Raw genomic sequence first — 25604 nt, 5'->3', positions numbered from 1 at the left:
ATACCAACACTAAACAGCAATTTGCAGGAGGTAATGGCATGAAAGGAATGATAGTGTAAAGAGTGCAGCTAAGAGAAATCAGAGCTGCGTAAAAAGCGAGAGGCAGAGAGCAGAAATGAAACTGAACGGGGCGGGAGCTAGGTTAGAGCAGTCAACGTAAGTTGGCATTTAGAGTGAGGGCACACAATTTTACCTTTCCATCCTCGCTTTAAAATTGTGATTTTCGGCATACGCAAATAATGATGGCACAAAATCTGGACTGCTTGAGTCAAGCGAGACCTCTCCTACAAACAAAACTGCATGCAAAGCTAAGTTAACATGCTAACAATATTCATTACATTGTGTAACTATGACCCAGCTAATCAGACAAACGCTACCAAAGTATTTTGCTACATCAATAAACGAAGACTAGAAAGAATAAAAAAGAAAGATTTAATAAATAGCCTGATCTTACCTGTGATGAAGTGGGCGCTGCAAACCCGCGCATTTTTGATGGTGCTTTCATCCCAGTCTACACGTTTGATGGCTTGTAGCCATAGACGTCGGTGATTTTTTTGGAATGGGTGAGATCCTGCTGGAATTCTGTACATTTTAACCCCATCACTGCTACGATTCTGACACCCGACAACACAACAACTAGGCATCGCTGAGTCTTTTTTGAGTCCAGGCTGCGCGCGCAATTTCCGCTTACGTATGAATGACGTTTACTGCGAAGGGGTCTATACATACCGGACACTTCTGATGGAATAAAAACACGTGTTCTATTCCCTTCTAGCAGGTTTCATTCATTTGGTTTGATAGCATGCAATATTGTGAGCATATCGCTTATCCTACATGTATTACATCACTCTACCCAATGGAGAATGAGCATTGAATATGGGTTATGATATTGCATGGTTGTCAAGACAACATGACGTCACACGTTGGCGCTGATGCGAATATTCAGTGTGAGAGTTTTCTGCTGCGCGTGCACAGAAGCATTTCTTTGTTCGCCAGGAAAGAGAAAGACGCATTGAACACCGAAAGGCTACCAAAACTTCATTAGATATTCTTCACGCATATTTACAAGCAGTAGTGAACCGTTACTTTTAGAGCTGGGACTTGAGCTCAGCCGAAACTTAGCCAGACACCAAAAAAGCAACAGGGCAAATGATTTTGTAAGGGATTAGCGGCAGGCTGCCAGGTCGCTCCGTTGTGTGTTGCTGTCGATGTTGGTTTTAAAAGTAACTCAGTAGATTACACAGGGAAATGAATACTTAAGTCTGAGTGAAAAATACTGTAGCGAGCGTGCAGCGTGGAAGAAGAGTCTGGAATCTTATGGCCCTTTTCCACTACCCGTTTTCAGCTCACTTCAGCCCGACACGGCTCGCGTTTCGACTACCTCATTGCAGCACGACTCAGCTCGCTTCAGCCCTACTCAGCACCCAAAACTCGCACGGTTTTGGAGTAGGGCTGAAGCGAGCCAAACCGAGCCGAGTGGGGCTAGGGGCGTGAGCAGACACTCCCCTGTGCACTGATTGGTGAGGAGGAGTGTCCTCACATGCCCACACATGCCCCGCGAGCACGCTGGGATCTGTAAACACCGTAAACCCGGAAGAATAATAATTATGAAGCCTTATGCGCCTCGCCTCATCTATACGCTCTTGCCAGTATCTGTTGGCGTTGTCGGTGACAACAAGCCACAGCACCAAGACCAGCAACACTAACGACTCCATGTCCTCCATGTTTATTGTTTACTATCCGGGTCGTGAGACTACCGCTTAAAAGATCACTGATGTCACTGTTTGCGCCGCCTAACGACATCACGTGACGTCCACCCACTTTCGCTAACTCCACCCAATGTGTCCACCCACTTCCAGCCAGCACGGTTCAGCGCGGTTGTAGTCGAAATGCAACTCCAACAGCCCGACTCAGCCCAACTCAGCACGGCATGGCTCAGCCCAACTCAACCGCGTTGGTAGTGGAAAAGCGGCAATAGTTTCTCATTCGTTAGCCTTGCTACCTGCTCTCGATAGCCCTGGCTTGACCACTTTATTAGTTAGCATTTGCTAACACTACTGATGAATGCTACACGGGCTGGAAGGTGACTTCACTGCCACGCTGACGGCGCTGACTCGCGGTTAAGCTCGCGTTGGCCTTCGAGAATGCTGATATGTTTGGGCTTTCTCTGAAGGCCTCGAAGGCCCTGACGGTTCCCCTCTGTTTACAAAAGAAAAACATACCAACGGACATCAAAAAACTGGAAAAGAGTGTGTGTATGTATCATAATAATAATATTGGCTGGCTTTTTTTCATGGTATATCAAATATATTTCATTCAGCTACTCGTCTTCGACTCGTTCAGTATCATGTTAGCTGAATGGAATATGTCTGATATACCACTCAACACCAGCCAATAGTATTTAAATATGTCACTCAGATCCGTGATGTATTTCGTATGAAAAATGCGAGTTTTTCAACACGAGAAGATAAACTTCATATCTTCAAGCCAACGTGTGATTTTCTTTTTATTATATCGACACATTCACAAACAAAAAGTCCCCAAATTTATCAAAAGAAATTTATTATCCATTTCCTCAAAACATGTCACGGTTTTGGTTCTCCATGTCCCAGATGGAGCGTGGATAAAAAATACAAGTGGCGTATTTCTCAGTAAAACACTCGTGTCTCTATAATCTCATCTCATTATCTGTAGCCGCTTTATCCTTCTACAGGGTCGCAGGCAAGCTGGAGCCTATCCCAGCTGACTACGGGCGAAAGGCGGGGTACACCCTGGACAAGTCGCCAGGTCATCACGGGGCTGACACAGAGACACAGACAACCATTCACACTCACATTCACACCTACGGTCAATTTAGAGTCACCAGTTAACCTAACCTGCATGTCTTTGGACTGTGGGGGAAACCGGAGCACCCGGAGGAAACCCACGCGGACACGGGGAGAACATGCAAACTCCACACAGAAAGGCCCTCGCCGGCCACGGGGCTCGAACCCAGGACCTTCTTGCTGTGAGGCGACAGCGCTAACCACTACACCACCGTGCCGCCCTGTCTCTATAATATATTAAAATATTAAAATACAGCTTACTGTTTTATTCTTTTAAGTTCGTTTCTTAAGACACGTATTTTTAAGTATGTTACCTCGCTTGTTGACAGTTTCGGCGAACACTTCCGCCTTCTTCAAAATAGTCACCAGATGTCGAGTGGTGACGTGCCTTATCAGCTGATGTTACTCTATGGAGGCGTGAACGTCCCGCCCAATTTGACAGGTAGTCCACGCCTCCTGCTGTCAGGTCGCTGCCCCAGGACTGCGCTCCAGGTGTGTGACAGCGCGTACGCTCCCTCATCCCGGTTCATGGTCCTCTGCGCCCACTTACGTATCTCCACTGCCTCCAAAATCCAACGCTGATATCTATTCTCTTCAGCGCGAATGACTCTGGCCTCTTCCCAATTCATAATATGATTTTGTCGTTTGCAGTGGTCTGAAATGGCTGATTTTAAGTTTTCTTGGTTTGCTTTTTCTTTTTCGGATCTTGTGAGTCTTTTTGTTGTTTCTTTTTCACATTCTAATTGGTGTTCTTTCCTGCGAGTGTGGAAGCATCTGCCCGTTTCACCAATATAGACTTTATTGCATGAACGGCAAGGGATTTCATATATGATATTGCATTTATTGTCCAGTTGTATTTTATCTTTGGGGTGAACTAGCAGCTGTCGGAGGTTCTTGTATGGGTTGACCGGGGTGTTGATGTGTTGAAGCGAGGTAACATACTTAAAAATACGTGTCTTAAGAAACGAACTTAAAAGAATAGTTATAATTATCAGACATAATGAATTTTCACTACATAGCTTACTGTTTTGATCTGTGATACATTTGAGATATGTATGTGAAATTCTGCTCATTTAAAAAAAAAAGTTATTTCAAGTTATTTCGAAAGGTATATTCAAGACATATGTAATTTCAAATATATTGAAAATGTATAATATAGAAAATTTAGGAAACATTTTGCTCTAGAAAATATCTTGCATGAACATGAGCAAAAAAAAAACCCAAAACCTTTAATGTTTTTGTATTGCTTTATTTGTTTTTTGATGAAAGATGAGATCATTGTTCTGCTTCAAATGATGAGAAAAAGCAGAGACGATAAAGAAATGATGAGAAAAGATAGACAGATAACACAAACGGCAACAACAGCACTTCAGATATTGACAGTGAGCGTAATAGACTTAGACCACTGAATAATCTCCAGCCATCCAATGGCACACTGAGCCTCGTTTATCAAGTGAATGGATTTATTTGTAAATCGTTCATGCAGAGGGCGGCACGGTGGTGTAGTGGTTAGCGCTGTCGCCTCACAGCAAGAAGGTCCGGGTTCGAGCCCCGTGGCCGGCGAGGGCCTTTCTGTGTGGAGTTTGCATGTTCTCCCCGTGTCCGCGTGGGTTTCCTCCGGGTGCTCCGGTTTCCCCCACAGTCCAAAGACATGCAGGTTAGGTTAACTGGTGACTCTAAATTGAGCGTAGGTGTGAATGTGAGTGTGAATGGTTGTCTGTGTCTATGTGTCAGCCCTGTGATGACCTGGCGACTTGTCCAGGGTGTACCCCGCCTTTCGCCCGTAGTCAGCTGGGATAGGCTCCAGCTTGCCTGCAACCCTGTAGGACAGGATAAAGCGGCTAGAGATAATGAGATGAGATGAGATCGTTCATGCGAGCGTTTACACAAGACATTAGACATTTATGAAAATCTCATTAATCCTGAAAAAAAAAGTTCATATCCGACTCGTGCTCCTGAGTGTGTGTAATTTTACGCAGAAGAAAACGAACCAATGTAAACCTCGACTTGATGGATTTCAAATCATATAATGTGCATGGATTACTGTAATTTTATATCAGGAACGTACAGTGCCTTGCAAAAGTATTCATCCCCCTTGGTGTTTGTCGTGTTTTGTCGCATTACAAGCTGGAATTAAAATGGATTTTGGGGAGGTTAGCACCATTCGATTTACACAACATGCTTACAACTTTAAAAGTGCACATTGTTTTTTTTTTTTGATTGTGGCACAAACAATAAATAAGATGAAAAAACAGAAACTTGGAGTGTGCATAGGTATTCACCCCCTTTCGTATGAAATCCCTAAATAAGAGCTGGTCCAACCGAGTCACTTAATAAGTCACATAATTAGTTGATTAAGATCCACCTGTGTGCAATCAAAGTGTCACATGATCTGATCTGTCACATGATGTCTGTATAAATCAACCTGTTCTGGAAGGACCCTGACTCTGCAACACTACTAAGCAAGCAACATGAAAACCAAGGAGCCTCTGAACAGGTCAGAGACAAACTTGTGGAGAAGTATAGATCAGGGTTGGGTTATAAAACAATATCCCAAAGTTTGAATATCCCAGGGAGCACCATTAAATCCATTATAGCAAAATGGAAAGAATATGGTACCACTACAAACCCGACAAGAGAAAGCCGCCCACCACAACTCACAGACCGGGCAAGGAGGGCATTAATCAGAGATGCAACAAAGACACCAAAGATAACATTGAAGGAGCTGCAAAGATCCACAGCAGAGATGGGAGTATCTGTCCATAGGACCACTTTAAGCCGTACACTCCACAGAGCGAGGCTTTATGGAAGAGTGGCCAGAAAAAAAAGCCATTGCTTAAAAAAAACACGTTTGGAGTTTGCCCAACAGCATGTGGCAGCCTCCACAAACACATGGAAGAAGATTCTCTGGTCAAATGAGACAAAAAATTTAACTTTTTGGCCATCGTGGGAAATGCCATATGTGGCGCAAACCCAACACCCTGAGAACACCATCCCTACAGTGAAGCATGGTGGTGGCAGCATCATGCTGTGGGGATATTTTTCATCTGCAGGGACAGGAAAGCTGGTCAGGGCTGAAGGAAAGATGGATGGCACTAAATACAGGACAATTCTGGAGGAAAACCTGTTTGGGTCGGCCAGAAGTTTGAGACTGGGATGAAGGTTCACGGTCTAGCAGGACAATGACCCTAAACATACTGCTAAAGCTACACTGGAGTGGTTTAAAGGGAAACATTTAAATGTCTTGGAATGGCCTAATCAAAGCCCAGACCTCAATCCAATTGAGAATCTGTGGCATAACTTGAAGATTACTGTACACCAACGCAATCCATCTAAGTTGAAGGAGTTTGAGCAGTTTTGCCTTGAGGAATGGGCAACAATCCCAGTGGTTAGATGTGCTAAGCTAATAGAGACACACCCCAAGAGACTTGCAGCTGTAATTGCAGCAAAAGATGGCTCTATATAGGATTGACTTTGGGGGGTGAATACCTATGCACACTCCAGATTTCTGTTTTTTCATCTTAATCATTGTCTGTGTCGCAATTAAAAAACAATGTGCACCTTTAAAGTGGTCGGCATGTTGTGTAAATCAAATGGTGCTAACCCTCCAAAAATCCATTTTAATTCCAGCTTGTAATGCGACAAAACAGGACAAACACCAAGGGGGATGAATACTTTTACAAGGCACTGTACTGATGAGTTAAAAGTTCTTATTTTTATTATTATTTTTGCAGTGTTTAGCAGACGCCTTTATCCAAAGCGACTGTTGGAGAGCTCTGGAGTCTCTTTCAAAAACATCCTCATTCTACTTCACTCGGCATTAATTAAAGAATATTGAAAAAAAAAAAGCGAGCCAACACAAACCTATAATCCATTAACAACCTCCTCAGTTGATAGATTATTATTATTATTATTATTATTATTATTATTAGCTCATCTGGCCGACAGGTGATGAGTTTATCCCATCATGTGTTGTCTGTCGTCCATCGTCCACATTTCACGAAAATCGCTTCTTCTCTCTCAATTCTTCACCAATTTTTGCTCTTTTTGGCAGGAAGGTAGGTCTGCCTGGGGTGCATATAGCTTCGACCCAGATTTGCATAATTGCAATTAATAATGAAGATATGGAGTAATTAATCAATCCCTAACGAGCAGTATCCACACAAATCGCTTCTTCTCCCTCAATTCTTCACTGATTTTGATTCTTTCTGGCATGAAGGTAGGGGTACCTAGGGTGCATATACACTACCGTTCAAAAGTTTGGGGTCACTTTGAAATGTCCTTCTTTCTGAAAGAAAAGCACTGTTCTTTTCAATGAAGATCACTTTAAACTAATCAGAAATCCACTCTATACATTGCTAATGTGGTAAATGACTATTCTAGCTGCAAATGTCTGGTTTTTGGTGCAATATCTCCATAGGTGTATAGAGGCCCATTTCCAGCAACTCTCACTCCAGTGTTCTAATGGTACAATGTGTTTGCTCATTGCCTCAGAAGGCTAATGGATGATTAGAAAACCCTTGTACAATCATGTTAGCACAGCTGAAAACAGTTTAGCTCTTTAGGTGGGGTTTACATTAGACCGTATCAGCGGATCATCAGATTAACGTTTTTAAAACGATTAGTGTGCACACAGCAATGCCAATACACGATTCGCGTGCACATAGCAACGCCAATACACGGATATGCTTGGCTCCGCAGGCATCCTGCGCTCCAAATCACTCCGCCCTGAACAGCGAGTGCCCTCTGGAGGGTGCGCAGTCCGGCCCTGCGCAGTTCACAGAGCGCACGAGTGAAGCGCACGAGCAGTGATTCGGGACTGAGCCGCTGTGTGTGTGATCTCAGTGCATGTCGGTTATGCGCGTCACTTACCACTTGCAAGTGGAAGGATGGCAAGCCTAAAGACAATCATAAGTACACAATGGGCAGTATTTGCATCAGTATTTGCAGTATTTTCATACTTTTATACTCTTTAATGAAAGGTGATACAAGGCGGAAGTCTGCGCCGTTTTTCAGCAGTCGCGTCACATGACCAATGCCAGCGAATCAGGAAGGTGGATGTCACAGTGACGTTGTCCAATGACGACGCCAGCTAGAGCTCAGCACAGCGTATCTGCGTATTCTCAATGTTTACACAGCACCGGACCAGACACGATCTGGATTGAATACGTGGACCCTGGCGGATTCCCGTTTCCCGGCGTTTCCAGGCGTTTTAATGTAAACGGACAGTGCATCCATGAAGAAAACGAGACAGATACGGTCTAATGTAAACTTGGCCTTAGAGAAGCTATAAAACTGACCTTCCTTTGAGCAGATTGAGTTTCTGGAGCGTCACATTTGTGGGGTCGATTAAATGCTCAAAATGGCCAGAAAAATGTCTTGACTATATTTTCTATTCATTTTACAACTTATGGTGGTAAATAAAAGTGTGACTTTTCATGGAAAACACAAAATTGTCTGGGTGACCCCAAACTTTTGAACGGTAGTGTACAGTATATATAGCTTGTATATAGCTTGCAACATTTATCGTGCAAGGTGGCTCACTTTAGATCGTTCCTTCTGGACTAGACGGGGCCGTCATTGACTACGCCGTCATTGACTACGCTGTCATTGACTATGCCATCATTGACTACGCTGTCATTGACTATGCCATCATTGACTATGCCATCATTGACTATGCCATCATTGACTACGCCGTCATTGACTACGCCGTCATTGACTACGCCGTCATTGACTACGCTGTCATTGACTACGCCATCATTGACTACGCCGTCATTGACTACGCCGTCATTGACTACGCCGTCATTGACTACGCTGTCATTGACTATGCTGTCATTGACTATGCCATCATTGACTACGCTGTCATTGACTATGCCATCATTGACTACGCCGTCATTGACTACGCCGTCATTGACTACGCCATCATTGACTACGCCGTCATTGACTACGCTGTCATTGACTACGCCGTCATTGACTACGCCGTCATTGACTACGCCGTCATTGACTATGCCATCATTGACTACGCCGTCATTGACTATGCCATCATTGACTACGCTGTCATTGACTATGCCATCATTGACTACGCTGTCATTGACTACGCCGTCTGATTTTCAGCCTTTTCTCTCATTGTTTATTTCGTGCTCCCAGCTGTCTGTGTACATGGAGTTTTGACTACGCCATCATTGACTACGCCGTCATTGACTACGCCGTCATTGACTACGCTGTCATTGACTATGCTGTCATTGACTACGCCATCATTGACTACGCCGTCATTGACTACGCTGTCATTGACTACGCCGTCATTGACTACGCTGTCATTGACTATGCCATCATTGACTACGCCGTCATTGACTACGCCGTCATTGACTACGCCGTCATTGACTATGCCATCATTGACTACGCTGTCATTGACTATGCCATCATTGACTACGCTGTCATTGACTACGCCGTCTGATTTTCAGCCTTTTCTCTCATTGTTTATTTCGTGCTCCCAGCTGTCTGTGTACATGGAGTTTTGACTACGCCGTCATTGACTACGCCGTCATTGACTACGCCGTCATTGACTACGCCGTCATTGACTATGCAATCATTGACTACGCTGTCATTGACTACGCTGTCTGATTTTCAGCCTTTTCTCTCATTGTTTATTTCGTGCTCCCAGCTGTCTGTGTACATGGAGTTTTGTGGGTGGCACAAAATGCAAATGAGCTGTGCTGTGTCAGGAACACGGTTTGTGCCTTGTGGCGGAGCAACAAACACACCAGTATGAAATAAATCAGCATTTCCAAAACTTTTAGAAATCTCACAGAAAATGTTTAGTTCAGTTTGGCTGACTCAAATATTTACACACACACACACACACACACACACGCTTCCTAAAAGATTGATCAATGAGGCTTTTTGTAAGAAAGAAATTGGATCCAATAAAAACATGTATATTCTAGAGACCTGCTGTATGTATTAATATCCAGATGCAGAGTGGTATTTTTGTGACTCTACTAAATAAAACAAATTTTCGTGCCAACTAATCATTCCGTGTCTGTGCACACCTGTGCGAAAAGGTTCTCAGGTCACGCGCCTCGCTGAGTCAGCCGTATCTGTGACACAAAGCTCCAGGCACCTGGAGATAAAGATATATTCTGCTTCCATCCACCTTTAGCTGAGATGATGTCACTAGAGGTCGACTGAGCATTTGACTAAAAGGCATTAATGAATGTCTGAGAGCTGCATCACTGGCTACACACACGCACAATGGAGTTATACAGACATTTCTCAAGCTTCTACAGAACAAACAGATGACATAATCTTCGTGTCCGTGCAAACGGAACGATATCAGTGATATTTTTTGAAATACGTTCCTCTTGATAAAGGAGATCAGCTGCTTTTGGATGATGTGTCTAATCCCCAAAACTGTTTGTGCTAATCTCAGACGGTCAGTGATTTCCAACAGGAAGTTAAGACTTCCTTTTGACCCAGCCGAGTGGGCTGGAACACACATGCCTTTGTTGTGGGCTATTATTCTCAAGCCTATCACATGGACAGCCCAAGGCTTGGATGGTGACTTGGTCCCACAGGGCCCTTTCACTCACAAAGCCCTGCTTGTTTTGCTCGAGGTTGATGTACGGCCTCTTGGTTGATGTTTACCTGAGCAAATGTGTCGAAACCCCGCGCTTATTAAACGCTGCAGCTGCACGAACGCAGATGAAATGGGAATTTTCAGGATTAGAATTAAGATCATGATTCTTTAGAAGTAACAATATGTTTATTAAATGCTTACATTACTGTAGCATGGCAGCTTATTGACATTTATCGACATTGTTCTGCAAACATTGACATCCTGAGCAGTAATTGCTGTTTAGTATAAAATGGTAGGTAATCAGATTAGGATGCTTGTAGATTAAGGGTTTGCAATTTGACAAAAATATCTTATCATGATTTATGAAAGGGGGTGGCACGGTGGTGTAGTGGTTAGCGCTGTTGCCTCACAGCAAGAAGGTCCGGGTTCGAGGGCCTTTCTGTGTGGAGTTTGCATGTTCTCCCCGTGTCCGCGTGGGTTTCCTCCGGGTGCTCCGGTTTCCCCCACAGTCCAAAGACATGCAGGTTAGGTTAACTGGCGACTCTAAATTGAGCGTAGGTGTGAATGTGAGTGTGAATGGTTGTCTGTGTCTATGTGTCAGCCCTGTGATGACCTGGCGACTTGTCCAGGGTGTACCCCGCCTTTCGCCCGTAGTCAGCTGGGATAGGCTCCAGCTCGCCTGCGACCCTGTAGAACAGGATAAAGCGGATACAGATAATGAGATGAGATGAGATTTATGAAAGGATTTCTGATACACAACGTGCATCACAATATTTTGGTTTGTTAACAGAAGCCTCGGTCACAACCGGCCGTACGTGCTCCTACAGTTTTTTTTACAGTTTAAAATGTACATGCCTTTTATATGTAAATCCAACACAAACATATGTGGATTTACATATAAAAGGCATATACATTTTAAACTGTAAAATATAATTTAAAACTACAAACATTACATGAAGCATACAAAGACGGTGTAATTCATCATACACATTATCTGTAAAAACCATGCACAATGTTCACTTCATACATACTAGATTTTCATAAAAAATTTGTATGAGGAAAATGCAAAATGGGCCACTTTCAGGAGTAAATCATACATGGCATAAATATTTATTTATAAATCCTTATAAGGATTTATCCTTATATTTATAAGGATTTACTACTAAGACAGTGGTAAATTCTTATAAGTTCTTTACTGTTCTTTTTCGTATGGGTCCTATTTCACAGGCCGTATTATGACATAATGTATTCACCCAGTCTAACATCCATCCATCCATCCATCCATTATCTGTAGCTGCTTATCCTGTTAGAAAAATTAGAAGTAGATTGGACCCATATCTTTACAATTTTTTATCGGCCATCCAGTCCGATGCTTTTGAAATGCATATGGACAGATGCAAAAATTACCGCTCACTGTCCACTGGTCCAGCCTTATTTCCCCCACACTGAATATCTCATCTCGTCTCATTATCTCTAGCCGCTTTATCCTGTCCTACAGGGTCGCAGGCAAGCTGGAGCCTATCCCAGCTGACTACGGGCGAAAGGCGGGTACACCCTGGACAAGTCGCCAGGTCATCACAGGGCCGACACATAGACACAGACAACCATTCACACTCACATTCACACCTACGGTCAATTTAGAGTCACCAGTTAACCTAACCTGCATGTCTTTGGACTGTGGGGGAAACCGGAGCACCCGCAGGAAACCCACGCGGACACGGGGAGAACATGCAAACTCCGCACAGAAAGGCCCTCGCCGGCCACGGGGCTCGAACCCGGACCTTCTTGCTGTGAGGCGACAGCGCTAACCACTACACCACCATGCCGCCCCCACACTGAATTCTATATTCTAATAATAATACGATATACTTACTGGATTAATCAAACATAAATTAAAACATTATCGGTAATATTGCCGTCTGCCTCTACCCAGCTTTCTGTTTAACACACATCAAGAGATATTGAATGCATGTTGATTTTCTGTCAAGTCCTGGGTAACATATGGGCATTTTAAATGACATTATGTGTAATTATTTAAATTATTTTATTTTATTCTACCCAAACTTAGTTTTTATATGAAATTATTTTGCTAAAGATGGTTAGATGAGCCTCATGATGTTTATAAGGAAATTCATTTCTTACAGCAGTACAACATTGACAGATTAATTGAGCACTGAATTTTAGAGATGGATACATTTCAATCTCAGCCAAATTAATTTTTCAACAATATTCTGGCGGCACTCACCTGAACTATAACTCTTCATGCTTGAATTTACTTTTATTTTACTTAAGGACCCTTTTAGATAATGAGATTTTTTATTTTCATTTTAATTGAACAATTATATAAAATAGTAACAGAAGTTTCATTTCTTCTCCTGAATGTGTCGTGGTATTTGTGACTTCATTTTGGAAGCATTTGAATGTGTGTGAAATGATATGATTGCAGAGGTATTGGAAGAATTGTAATTGGAAGAATCATCGGATTAATTTTATTTTATCTCATTTTATTTTCGGTTGAGCTGTTCACTTTGTGTTTCTTCCCTGAGGGCTCAGTGAGCTATCAAAGAATAGTTGCTATTAGCAGTTAATAATAGTAGCTAGTAATAGTAGCTATTAGTATTAGTAGCTTAGTAGCACTACATCTAGGTAGAAATAAACCCAGTTTCATTTTCTGGCCATGGTTATGTATTAGTATCAAAATGTATGTATTGTATGTGCAAATGTACATTCATTGATTCATTTACAGTAACTGCTTATTCTTGTCAGGTTCACAGAGATTTCAGTGACTTATTTGTTTATATTTTTGGAAAAAGAGCAAACTAAGATTCTTCGAAAATGTGGGCAGGTGCCAACAAAGATAAGCAGATGGGATTGGTCAAACTTTGTTTTGGAGTGGGTGGGATTGGTCAAACTTTGTGTTAGGGTGGGCAGGATTGGTCAAACTTTGCATTAGAGTGTGTGGGATTGGTCAAACTTTGCATTGAGGTGGGCAGGATTGGTCAAACTTTGTGTTAGAGTGTGTGTGATTGGTCAAACTTTGTGATAGGGCAGGCAGGATTGGTCAAACTTTGTGTTGGGGTGGGCAGGATTGGTCAAACTTTGTGTTGAGTGGGTAGGATTTGCGAAACTTTGCGTTGAAGTGGATGGGATTGTCCAGACTTTGTGTTGGGGTGGGTGAGATGGGTCAAACTTTGTGTTGAGTGGGTGGGATTGGTCAAAAATTGTGTTGGGGTGGGCGGGATTGGTCAGAATTTGTGTTGAGTGGGTGGGATTGGTCAAACTTTGTGTTAGGTGGGATTGGTCAAACTTTGTGTTGGGGTGGGTGCGATTGGTTAAACTTTGTGTTAGGGTGGGCAGGATTGGTCAAACTTTGTGTTGGGGTGGGAAGGATTGGTCAAACTTTGTGTTGAGTGGGTAGGATTTGTCAAACTTTGTGTTGAAGTGGGTGGGGTTGGCCAGACTTTGTGTTGGGGTGGGTGAGATGGGTCAAACGTTGTGTTGAGTTTGTAGGATTGGTCAAACTTTCTGTTGGGGTGGGTGGGATTGGTCAAACTTTGTGTTGGGGTGGGTGGGATTGGTCACATTTTGTGTTAAGTGGGTGGGATTGGTCAAACTTTGTGTCGGGGTGGGCGGGATTGGTAAAACTTTGTGTTGAGTGGGTAGGATTTGTCAAACTTTGTGTTGAAGTGGGTGGGGTTGGCCAGACTTTGTGTTGGGGTGGGTGAGATGGGTCAAACTTTGTGTTGAGTGGGTGAGATTGGCCAAACTTTGTGTTGGGGTGGGTGGGATTGGTCAAACTTTGTGTTTGGCGGGTGGGATTGGTTAAACTTTGTGTTGAAGTGGGTGGGGTTGGCCAGACTTTGTGTTGGGGTGCGTGAGATGGGTCAGACTTTGTGTTGAGTGGGTGAGATTGGCCAAAATTTGTGTTGGGGTGGGTGGGATTGGTCAAATTTTGTGCTGAGTGGGTGGGATTGGTCAAACTTTGTGTTGGGGTGGGTAGGATTGGTCAAACTTTGCATTGAGGTGGATGGGATTGGTCAGACTTCATGCTGGAGTGGGCGGGATTGGCCAAATTTTGTGCAGAAGTGGGCGGGATTGGTCAGACTGTGCAGGAGTGGGTGGGATTGGTCAAACTTTGTGCTGGAGTGGACAGGGTTGGTCATACTATGCAGAAGTGGGCGGGATTGGTCAGAATTCTACATATACAGCAGTGTAGTGAATGTGTAGTACTCAACGTCCGTGAACTGCTTGGCAAGAGGTGGGAAATTCGGTTGAGGAAGTAACAAATTTCCTAAAGTCTGTTTTGACGATCTTGCCTGTTGTTCTCAGTCAGTAATAGCTGATTAAAATCAGTTCTTTAAAATAATTCATATTTGTAGATGTTTTTGCTGGTAAAGCTAAACATCATGACATTTGCATAATTTATTGTCCTGTGTATGAATATAAAGGTAAGCTCTTTTTAGGCAGCTACATTGAATAATTACTATAAACTCTGTCCTTTTACAGGATGGCTCAAGGCAGCGCAAAGAGAGAAAGAAGACCGTCTCCTTCAGCAGCATGCCCACGGAAAAGAAGATCAGCAGTGCTAGTGACTGCATTAACGCCATGGTGGACGGTTCCGAGTTGAGGAAAGTGCGGTCCAATTCCAGAGTTTACCATCGATACTTTCTGCTCGATGCAGACATGCAGTCTCTCAGGTGGGAGCCATCAAAAAAGGAGTCGGATAAAGCAAAAATTGACGTGAAGTCCATTAAAGAAGTGCGGACTGGCAAGAATACAGACACTTTCAGGACCAATGGTGTTTATGACCAGATTTCTGAAGACTCTGCATTCTCAATTATTTATGGAGAGAACTATGAGTCTCTGGATTTAGTTGCAAACACAGCTGATGTAGCTAATATTTGGGTGACGGGGCTCAGGTATCTGATATCCTATGGGAAACATACCCTGAACATGATTGAAAGTAGTCAGAACAACCTGCGTTCTTCTTGGCTCGGGGATCTCTTCGATGAGGCCGATGTTACCGGCAGCAAAAGTCTAAGTCTTTGTACTGCTGTACAACTGATCAAAAAATTGAATCCTGGACTGAAAAATGTTAAAATAGAACTCAAGCTCAAAGAGCTGCATAAAGCAAAAGACAAACTGGGGTGTAATGTTACAAAGGATGAATTTGTTGAGATCTATCATGATCTGTGCACAAGACCCGAAATATATTTCTTGCTCGTTCAGTTTTCTAGCAACAAAGAATTTCTTGATACCAAGGACTTGATGATCTTTTTAGAGGCAGAACAAGGCATGGTCCAGGTTAGTGAAGACACAAGCTTAGAAGTTATTCAGAGGTATGAACCGTCGAAAGAGGGGCAGCTCAAGGGCTGGCTGTCATTGGATGGATTTACAAACTACCTTATGTCCAACGACTGCCACATTTTTGATCCGGATCAAAAGACAGTATGCCAAGACATGAACCAGCCTTTGTCTCACTATTATATTAACTCATCTCACAATACCTACCTAATCGAGGACCAGTTCAGGGGTCCCTCGGACATCACAGGGTACATCCGTGCTTTGAAAATGGGATGTAGAAGCGTCGAGCTTGATGTTTGGGATGGGCCTGACAATGAGCCAGTGATTTACACTGGTCATACCATGACGTCGCAGATTGGCTTCCGCAGTGTTATCGACATTATAAACAAGTACGCCTTTGTAGCATCTGAATTTCCTCTGATTCTGTGTTTGGAGAATCACTGTTCCTTAACGCAGCAGAAAGTAATGTTTCAGCACCTCAAAAAAATCCTCGGAGACAAAATTCACACCGATCCACCAAAACCTGAAGACAGCTACCTTCCCTCCCCCAATGACTTGAAAGGCAAGATTCTTTTGAAAGGAAAGAAGCTCGGGAGCACCTGCACAAGCTTTGAGGGGGAAGTGACTGATGAGGACGAAGGGGCAGAAATGTCTCAGCGAATGAACAGTGAAGGAGGGGAACAGCAGGCTGTTACTCAAGCCAAAAAGTTTCAGCTCTCCAGAGACCTCTCCGACCTGGTGACCTTGTGTAAATCTATTCAATTTAAAGACTTTCAGACAGCATTCCAGAGCCAGAAGCATTGGGAGCTTTGCTCTTTCAACGAAGTGTTTGCTAGCAGGTGTGCTAGTGATTTTCCTGGTGAATTTGTAAATTACAATAAGAAGTTTCTTGCTCGGGTTTATCCTAGTCCAATGCGAATCGACTCGAGCAATATGAACCCTCAGGACTTTTGGAAGTGCGGTTGCCAAATAGTTGCAATGAACTACCAAACTCCAGGCCTGATGATGGACTTGAACATTGGCTGGTTCAGGCAAAATGGCAACTGTGGCTACGTGCTTCGTCCAGCCATAATGAGGGAGCAGGTGTCTTATTTCAGTGCAAATACTAAAGATTCAGTGCCCGGAGTATCTCCACAACTCCTTCACATAAAGATCATCAGTGGACAAAATTTCCCCAAACCCAAAGGCTCAGGGGCCAAAGGTGATGTCGTAGACCCTTATGTATATGTTGAGATCCACGGCATCCCTGCTGATTGTGCTGAACAAAGGACTAAAACTGTCCATCAGAATGGAGACAACCCCCTTTTCGACGAGAGCTTTGAGTTTCAGATTAACCTTCCTGAGTTAGCGATGGTACGCTTCGTTGTTCTGGATGACGACTACATTGGGGATGAATTTATCGGTCAGTACACTATTCCTTTCGAATGTCTACAACCAGGCTTTCGCCATATTCCTCTTCAGTCGTTAACGGGTGAGGTGCTTCCTCATGCCTGGTTGTTTGTCCATGTGGCCATGACCAACCGACGAGGTGGGGGTAAGCCCCACAAAAGAGGGCTGTCTGTACGCAAAAGCAAAAGGAGTCGGGAGTACGCCACCATGAGGATACTGCTCATCAAGGCGGTGGATGAGGTTTTTAAGAGTGCCATACAGCCGCTTCGAGAAGGAACAGATCTCAGAGAGAACATGCAGGTAGGAAATGATTCCATTATTCCCGTTTTCTTTTTGATGTAGTGAGCAACTCTGGGTTTTTGGGTCATAAATGATGGCTATAAAATGGATCAGAAATACGAGCTGCAAGTATGAGAAGTATGACTGGAGTGAGAGTCTTTGGATTTATGTGTGACCCAGTTTCTCTTTCCACTCTGAATGGGTATCAGTATGTATAATCAGTGTACCGTATTCAACGTCATCCATGATTTGATTTATTCGAGTTGATTTCAGCTTCTTTCAGACATTTGTTGCTCTTGTTTTTTAAAACGTTTGATGAACATGACCATGACGCTCTTCAACTACCTGCAGATAGTGGTGCAGTGGAATTTTGCAATGCAGCAGCTCTTTAGTCTTTTAGTCTGTCCAGCTGTCTCAGCTCATCATTTGTACGCTCTCCTCAATCAGATGAACTTCAAAAGCTTCAGTTTTTTTCACGTTTATTGTCTCATAAATGCTATAATACCCATAACTCAGAGTGATAATGCCATATGGTTGCATTGCATTCTGGGACTTTGCATCCACCAAAGTGCAAACTACTACTTCTACTTTGGATGTTTATTATATTTCAGGATGGACTTTTGCTTTAATATCGAATTAAATCAAGCACATCATGGCTTCAGAATACTTTAAGTTGGAGCTCTTTTAACTAAGCAGCAACAAATGACTAAGTTTAGTTTAACAGCAAAACATCGGTTTATTCAGATAAGTCTGCAGGGTTCTAACTAGACCAAAATATCAGCATAGTGGCACCAGTTATAACAGCCAGGGGTTCAGGGGCCGCCTTAGGCCCCCGAAAGCTCACGGGTTCTACATGCTCGGAGATGCATTCTAGTGCAGGCCTCCCTGAAAGTCACTCTTTTTTGGTAATATTAATGAGATTTTTTTTTTTTTTTGCCAAAAGTTGTGATTGTTTTTGATTGTTTCATTAATCCATCCATCGATTATCCCTAACCGCTTATCCTGTGCAAGGTCGTGGGCAAGCTGGAGCCTATCCCAGCTGGCTATGGGTGAGAGGTGGGGTACACCCTGGACAAGTCGCCAGATCATCACAGGGCTGACACATAGAAACGGTTCATATTCACACTCACATTCACACCTACGGTCAATTTAGAGCCACCAATTAACCCTTTGATGCAAAACATATGCACACCCCTTCTAATGCACAACATGGGTCAAAAATGACCCGCATTCATTTTCCAGGTTATTTCATGCTGACTGAGTTTTTCTTTGCTCTATCTTTTGAAATCAATTTATTTTATGATTGAATATTCCAAATATTCTTTAAATATCTTGTTTTTAATTACCACAAATCATTAATTAATTTTTTTCTTTCCTGCTTTATGAACAAAAATACTTTTTATATTACTACACGTGGGTCATCCAAGTGTGATTTAAAATCAAATGTCTTAATACTATAATAATAATTTGTTTCAAGTAATTACTTTAGCAGTGAATGGGGCCAGTTATTTATTTATTAACTACAGTGGTGCTTGAAAGTTTGTGAACCCTTTAGAATTTTCTATATTTCTGCATAAATATGACCTAAAACATCATCAGATTTTCACACAAGTCCTAAAAGTAGATAAAGAGAACCCAGTTAAACAAATGAGACAAAAATATTATACTTGGTCATTTATTTATTAAGGAAAATGATCCAATATTACATATCTGTGAGTGGCAAAAGTATGTGAACCTTTGCTTTCAGTATCTGGTGTGACCCCCTTGTGCAGCAATAACTGCAACTAAACGTTTGCGGTAACTGTTGATCAGTCCTGCACACCGGCTTGGAGGAATTTTAGCCCATTCCTCCATACAGAACAGCTTCAACTCTGGGATGTTGGTGGGTTTCCTCACATAAACTGCTCGCTTCAGGTCCTTCCACAACATTTCGATTGGATTAAGGTCAGGACTTTGACTTGGCCATTCCAAAACATTAACTTTATTCTTCTTTAACCATTCTTTGGTAGAACGACTTGTGTGCTTAGGGTCATTGTCTTGCTGCTTGACCCACCTTCTCTTGAGATTCAGTTCATGGACAGATGTTCTGACATTTTCCTTTAGAATTCACTGGTATAATTCAGAATTCATTGTTCCATCAATGATGGCAAGCCGTTCTGGCCCAGATGCAGCAAAACAGGCCCAAACCATGATACTACCACCACCATGTTTCACAGATGGGATAAGGTTCTTGTGCTGGAATGCAGTGTTTTCCTTTCTCCAAACATAACGCTTCTCATTTAAACCAAAAAGTTCTATTTTAGTCTCATCTGTCCACAAAACATTTTTCCAATAGCCTTCTGGCTTGTCCACATGATCTTTAGCAAACTGCAGATGAGCAGCAATGTTCTTTTTGGACAGCAGTGGCTTTCTCCTTGCAACACTGCCATGCACACCATTGTTGTTCAGTGTTCTCCCGATGGTGACTCATGAACATTAACATTAGCCAATGTGAGAGAGGCCTTCAGTTGCTTAGAAGTTACCCTGGGGTCCTTTGTGACCTCACCGACTATTACACACCTTGCTCTTGGAGTGATCTTTATTGGTCGACCACTCCTGGGGAGGGTAACAGTGGTCTTGAATTTCCTCCATTTGTACACAATCTGTCTGACTGTGGATTGGTGGAGTGCAAACTCTTTAGAGATGGTTTTGTAACCTTTTCCAGCCTGATGAGCATCAACAACACTTTTTCTGAGGTCCTCAGAAATCTCCTTTGTTAGTGCCATGATACACTTCCACAAACATGTGTTGTGAAGATCAGACTTTGATAGATCCCTGTTCTTTAAATAAAACAGGGTGCCCACTCACACCTGATTGTCATCCCATTGATTGAAAACACCTGACTCTAATTTCACCTTCAAATTAACTGCTAATCCTAGAGGTTCACATACTTTTGCCACTCACAGATATGTAATATTGGATCATTATTCTCAATAAATAAATGACCAAGTATAATATTTTTGTCTCATTTGTTTAACTGGGTTCTCTTTATCTACTTTTAGGACTTGTGTAAAAATCTGATGATGTTTTAGGTCAGATTTATGCAGAAATATAGAAAATTCTAAAGGGTTCACAAACTTTCAAGCACCACTGTATGTCGTTAGCTAAGCTAACTACAATAAAATTAGCTAACTAAAGTAGAATATGTCGACAGCTCGGTAGCTAATAGTAATTACTTGTAACTTTCTGACAAGTAATCTACTCACTCTCAAGGTAACCTAAACATAATCAATTTTTTTCTAAGGTAATGTTAGAACAATTGCAAAACATTACTTCCATGTATTAGATGGGCAAAGGGCGCTGTGCTGAGCTGTGAAATGTCTGACACAAGCACAATTCACAGTTCCCACCAAACGCTGGAGTAAATGCATGCGGGTCGGTTCTGACCCATGTGTGTAAACTTGATGTAGAATTACAAAAGCTGTGCTTGTTCATAACTTAAGAAAGGAAAAATAAAAATGATGATTTGTGCTAAACGAAAACAAGATATTTACTGCATATTTGGAAAAGTAAATGACAAAATGAATTTATTTCAAAAGTAGATCATAGAAACTCTCAGCCATACATGAAATAACCTGGAAAATGAACGCGGGTCGGTTTTGACCCATGTTGTGCATTAGAAGGGTAGTGATACAAAAAGGGTTTTTATTCAAAAAGTAAGAAAGGAAAAAAATAAAATAAGGATGTATGATGATCAAAAACAAGTTAATTGAAGAATGCTGAATGATGGAATTAATTTATTGCAAAGATATAGAAGATAAAACTCAGCCGGGTCACTTTTGACCCATGTTTTGCATCAAAGGGTTAACCTAACCTGCATGTCTTTGGACTGTGGGGGAAACCGGAGCACCCGGAGGAAACCCACGCAGACACGGGGAGAACATGCAAACTCCACACAGAAAGGCCCCCTTCGGCCACTGGGCTCGAACCCAGAACCTTCGTGCTGTGAGGTGACAGTGCTAACCAGTACACTACCATGCCGCCTATTATAATTAATATTCAACTATATTAGTGACCTCTTTATGGAATAAGAATAAAACTGATTCAGTTGATGTTCACCAAGCGTCAGCTTCAGCCATTCAATTATAATACACAACTATCTAGCTCTAACTCATATCATACCTTCCCCTACTGACCGTTACTCCGACGGCTTCAACGCATCGTGTCGCATCATTAAAAAAAAAATTGCTGGGGACCAGCATATATTACGTGCACGACACGTAAGCACCTCTTAACACGGATGGCGGCACTTTACACACTTTACACAGCGTAAGGAAGGAGGTAAACTGGATTAGCATGATCAGTGACTATTTCCACATGGAACTACTCGGACAGCTATGCACTGAGCGCTTACGTGGACGGGGAGTGGAGTATGTCCGAACGTAGAACATTCTCATGGCGGCGCGTCATCACTGCCGGTGGGGATAACAAGAGAAAATTAAACAAAAGACCACATTTTCAAGATTGAGAAATCTTTTGATTTGTGTCGCACCAACTTTTACAGGCGTGTCGGCAGTATTGTGGGCGTAGCGATAAAGAAACGTTGCGTATCGGCCCGATACGCTGAAAAGGCCTAGTTAGAACCCCGAGTCTGTTACTGCAATACTTCATCTTTGAATCCTGTTGAGAGTTTTGAAAATTGTTTAGCTTTTTAAAACGCTTTTCTTGATCACTGTACTGTATAATATTACCTGTGTAGTAATAGCGTCCTCGTGTTGTTTTCTTCAAGTGAAAACGAGCAAGAGAGTCCAAGCTTTCGACCATCAGCATGTGTATATGATATTATAGTTCACTTTGTTATCCCCCACCCAAAAGAAGTTTGGTGGGGGATATTCTCGTAGTCGGCGTGACGTCACGAACACATGACAACAGGCGCCATATTTGACTAGGTGAAAACATGTTTTACCCAACTTTGTTAGTGTTCAGTGTTTTAGTAAGATTTTAGTAAGATTTTGTTAGTTTTAGCTTAATATGTGGCAGATCACAGAATCCAGGGACACATGTCGGCCCAGGGGCATTTTGAGTTATTGACAGATTCAGAAAGTACAGTTTCTAAGCTTTCCAATGATGCCTTCCATGTGGAGATCTGACAATATTTGAAGAATGTGTGGCCTTTTGAAAGTGTATACTTCTTAAAACAGGAAAGGGAGAAAATCGCCCTCAAAGTTTTCCATCTCAGCTACTCTGGGTGTAGGGCGGGCACATAATGGTGCTCATTTGCATGACATTAAGGAAAGCCCTACCCCCTACGAGCTAGCACAATGCTACTTTCATATAAACAAAGATCACCACGTCAATTTTCCTTCCATGCAAAGTATGCCCAACACAATTAAGTACAAAAATAAGTCCTAAAGTATACTTTAACGTTTTGTGGTTGAAAAATTACTCACACCGTAAGAAAGAAAGATAGCACAATGATAACACAATGCTAGTTTCATGTAAAGCCTCGGTCACAACCGGCCGTACAGTACGTGCTCCTACGGCCGGTCTACATGCAAAAAACGCAAGAAACGCACGGAGGGCGCGCATGAAACGCACGAGAGCGCGCGTGTGATGTGCTGATTTTCGAGCCGTAGACCGGCCGCAGAGGTTCGTTGTCATGTCAAACAAACTCTACGGGCGCTTACGTTTTTTTCAGGTTGCAAGACAAACTTACAGCCAACGCGCGTCTTTCTCCGTGAACAAAAAAAAACCGCAGCGATTTGGGAAACGCCAAAAATCACACGGCCAAAAAATCGTACGTCCGGTTGTGACCTAGGCTTAACCAAACCACAACACTCTCCGTTACATGCAAAAATAACCACACAGCCTTAGATTAATAAACTTACCCCATCAGAAAGAGAAACGGCACCTTGCACACACCAGTGCCTCCGATGGAATGTAATCCTAGAACGGTCCGTGTATCATCCGATCATTCAAGTATTCCATTCAATCTGGAAAACGATGTTGCGTTTTTTTGCGGTGTGTCAGCTCCTCTGCGCTCTGTTTAGTAACTCATTCCATAGTGAAATCACACGCCTGTATGCAGTTAAGTAGCCATGCGCTCAGCTCGGATCATACAGCTGATTCGCGAAAAAAACAAAACAAAAGACTTAAATCATCATGTGAATGGCCCATATGGTAATTTACCCACACACCCCAGCAGGCTACAGTCCTGACAAAAACGAGACAATTTGCAACAAAAAATGTATGCTTTTCCAACAAAACAAACAATCTATTATCTGAAATACTGATTGCATTCTTCAAGATCTCAACTTGCACATGATGGAAAAAAACAAAAATCACAAATTTCGAAAAAAAATGCTTCTTTTGCGATTATCTCGGATTCGTTTCGGCCGACATGCGTCCCTGGATTCGGTGAGGGGTCACATATACTCGTAGAATGGCCTACCAGTATCAAGATAATTTAGCTGCTGAGGATCTAGCTCGTTATAAATTGAAAATCAGTGTTGTTGGACTGGAGTTATGTCCGTACAAGCACGGGTGGGACAGGTGTCAAAACAATGGTGACTTATGGGTTTTTGCAGACAGATTTATATTATGAAGCGTCGGCAAGTTTTCAGAATGTTTGTTGTGGCAAATTCACCTATTACTGCTCATTTGTCAGCAATTAACTAATACAATAACAGAGTTGTTACTATCACTAAAAACTCCTGTCTATTATAAATTCTTTTCTTCACTTACCATTGATGAAATGACGACCACATACATATGTATAGTTAGATTTGGGTTCCCATAACCTTCCATAGTTAACAGATCCATCAGCTCTCACTTCACACCTGTTTACAGCCCTCAACCATTTTTCTCTCCTTTTACCCCATAATGGTATCATATGAAACTTTAAACCTTCATTTTTTATTGAATTGGCTGTACAGCCTGCTACACAACACCCTTTAGGCATGCTAATAGCATAAAAAAACTCTCAAATTTGAACTAAATTGCTACAATACACAAACAGGCTTCTCCCTCCCTTTCACCTAAACCAATATGGCGGCTGGGTTGTCATGGAAGTCACATGACCAGTGACCCGGATGTCCGACTTCGAGAATTGAAACGGGTTGCGTCCGTCCGGTCATGTTTTGGTGTCCGGGCCATAAAACTACTAAAGATATCTTCATGAAACTTGGTATACACTAGCCTGGCAAGCCAGACTAAATGTGAATATTTAGTCTGGCCTCGATCTGTAGACATTTCCGAAGGGGGTAGGAGGAACAAACCGCTGTCTTTCAAACTGTCTCTGTGCGTATAGGCCAACGCTCTGACCAATCAGCGCAACAGTGACTGTGACGTAGTCAGAGCGACAGAAAGCAGTGGGGGAGGCCTTGGAATAAATAATTTTTCAAAATGCGTATTAATTAATAAACAGGTTCTAGATATTAAGAAGTTTGGAGATAATGACCACAAGTTTGGAGTCTGTACCACATACACATTTTTTTCCAAGTGTTTTTCAAGGGTTTGCTTAAACTGTTTTTGAGAGTTTTTATTTAGTGGTGTTTGGTGAAATAATTTCCCTTAAATTTAAAATAACGGGAAAATAAGAAACAATCAAAAAGTAATGTTTCAAAGCTGTTTATTAATTCTTCGTACTGCACAAACTAGCCCCATCCTTTTGGCTACGAGCGGAGCCAGCTGGTAGATCAGACTTTTGCCATAGCCGGTCGGCAAAACAGCGAAAACGTCCTTCTTGAAAAGGAATGAGCGGAGAGCCTCTTCCTGCTCATGTTTCAACGAAAACTCCAAGTCTAATTCTTCTAAAACTGATTCCAAAGCAGAGTCAAACGCGCGCTGTTCACTAGCCCAAAGCCATCTTTCCTGTTGCGCTTTCTCCAGCGTCGCGCAGCTTTGTCGTCACTCCTGCAAAAGCCCACCCAATGAATCCAAACAAAAACCTTGCGTTGTGATTGGCGGGCACGATTTGATGCCCGGGGTGTTTTTGTTTATATGGTGCGAGGCTAGACCCACTCGTAGGCGAAAAATATTTTTGGCCGCTAGACGGGTGGGTCTAGTTTACTAGGCTAGGTATACACATCAAGCAACATGTGAACTGGTGCCATTTGCTATTTTGAAGTTTTGAAAAAAATATATATTTTTCAAATTTTTACATACAAAATAGATTTTGACTTAGTTTCTAAGAGCAATGTTCGTTTATGGAGCATATATCCTAAACTATTCATGATACGGATTTGAAACTT

General features: G+C 42.4%; 1 protein-coding gene across 1 annotated transcript in view; it reads left to right on the top strand.

Moving 5' to 3' along the window:
* LOC132867446 (inactive phospholipase C-like protein 2) overlaps positions 1-25604 on the top strand; it is a 174607-nt gene that overhangs the window by 86462 nt on the left and 62541 nt on the right. The window contains exon 2 of the mRNA XM_060900363.1: positions 14908-17394. Coding sequence (XP_060756346.1) covers positions 14908-17394 — 2487 coding nt within the window. The remainder of the gene's footprint in view (positions 1-14907; positions 17395-25604) is intronic.

Source organism: Neoarius graeffei, chromosome 19 (genome assembly GCF_027579695.1).
Source record: "Neoarius graeffei isolate fNeoGra1 chromosome 19, fNeoGra1.pri, whole genome shotgun sequence".
Lineage (NCBI taxonomy): Eukaryota > Metazoa > Chordata > Actinopteri > Siluriformes > Ariidae > Neoarius > Neoarius graeffei.
This window is presented reverse-complemented; position numbering and strand designations above follow the sequence as displayed.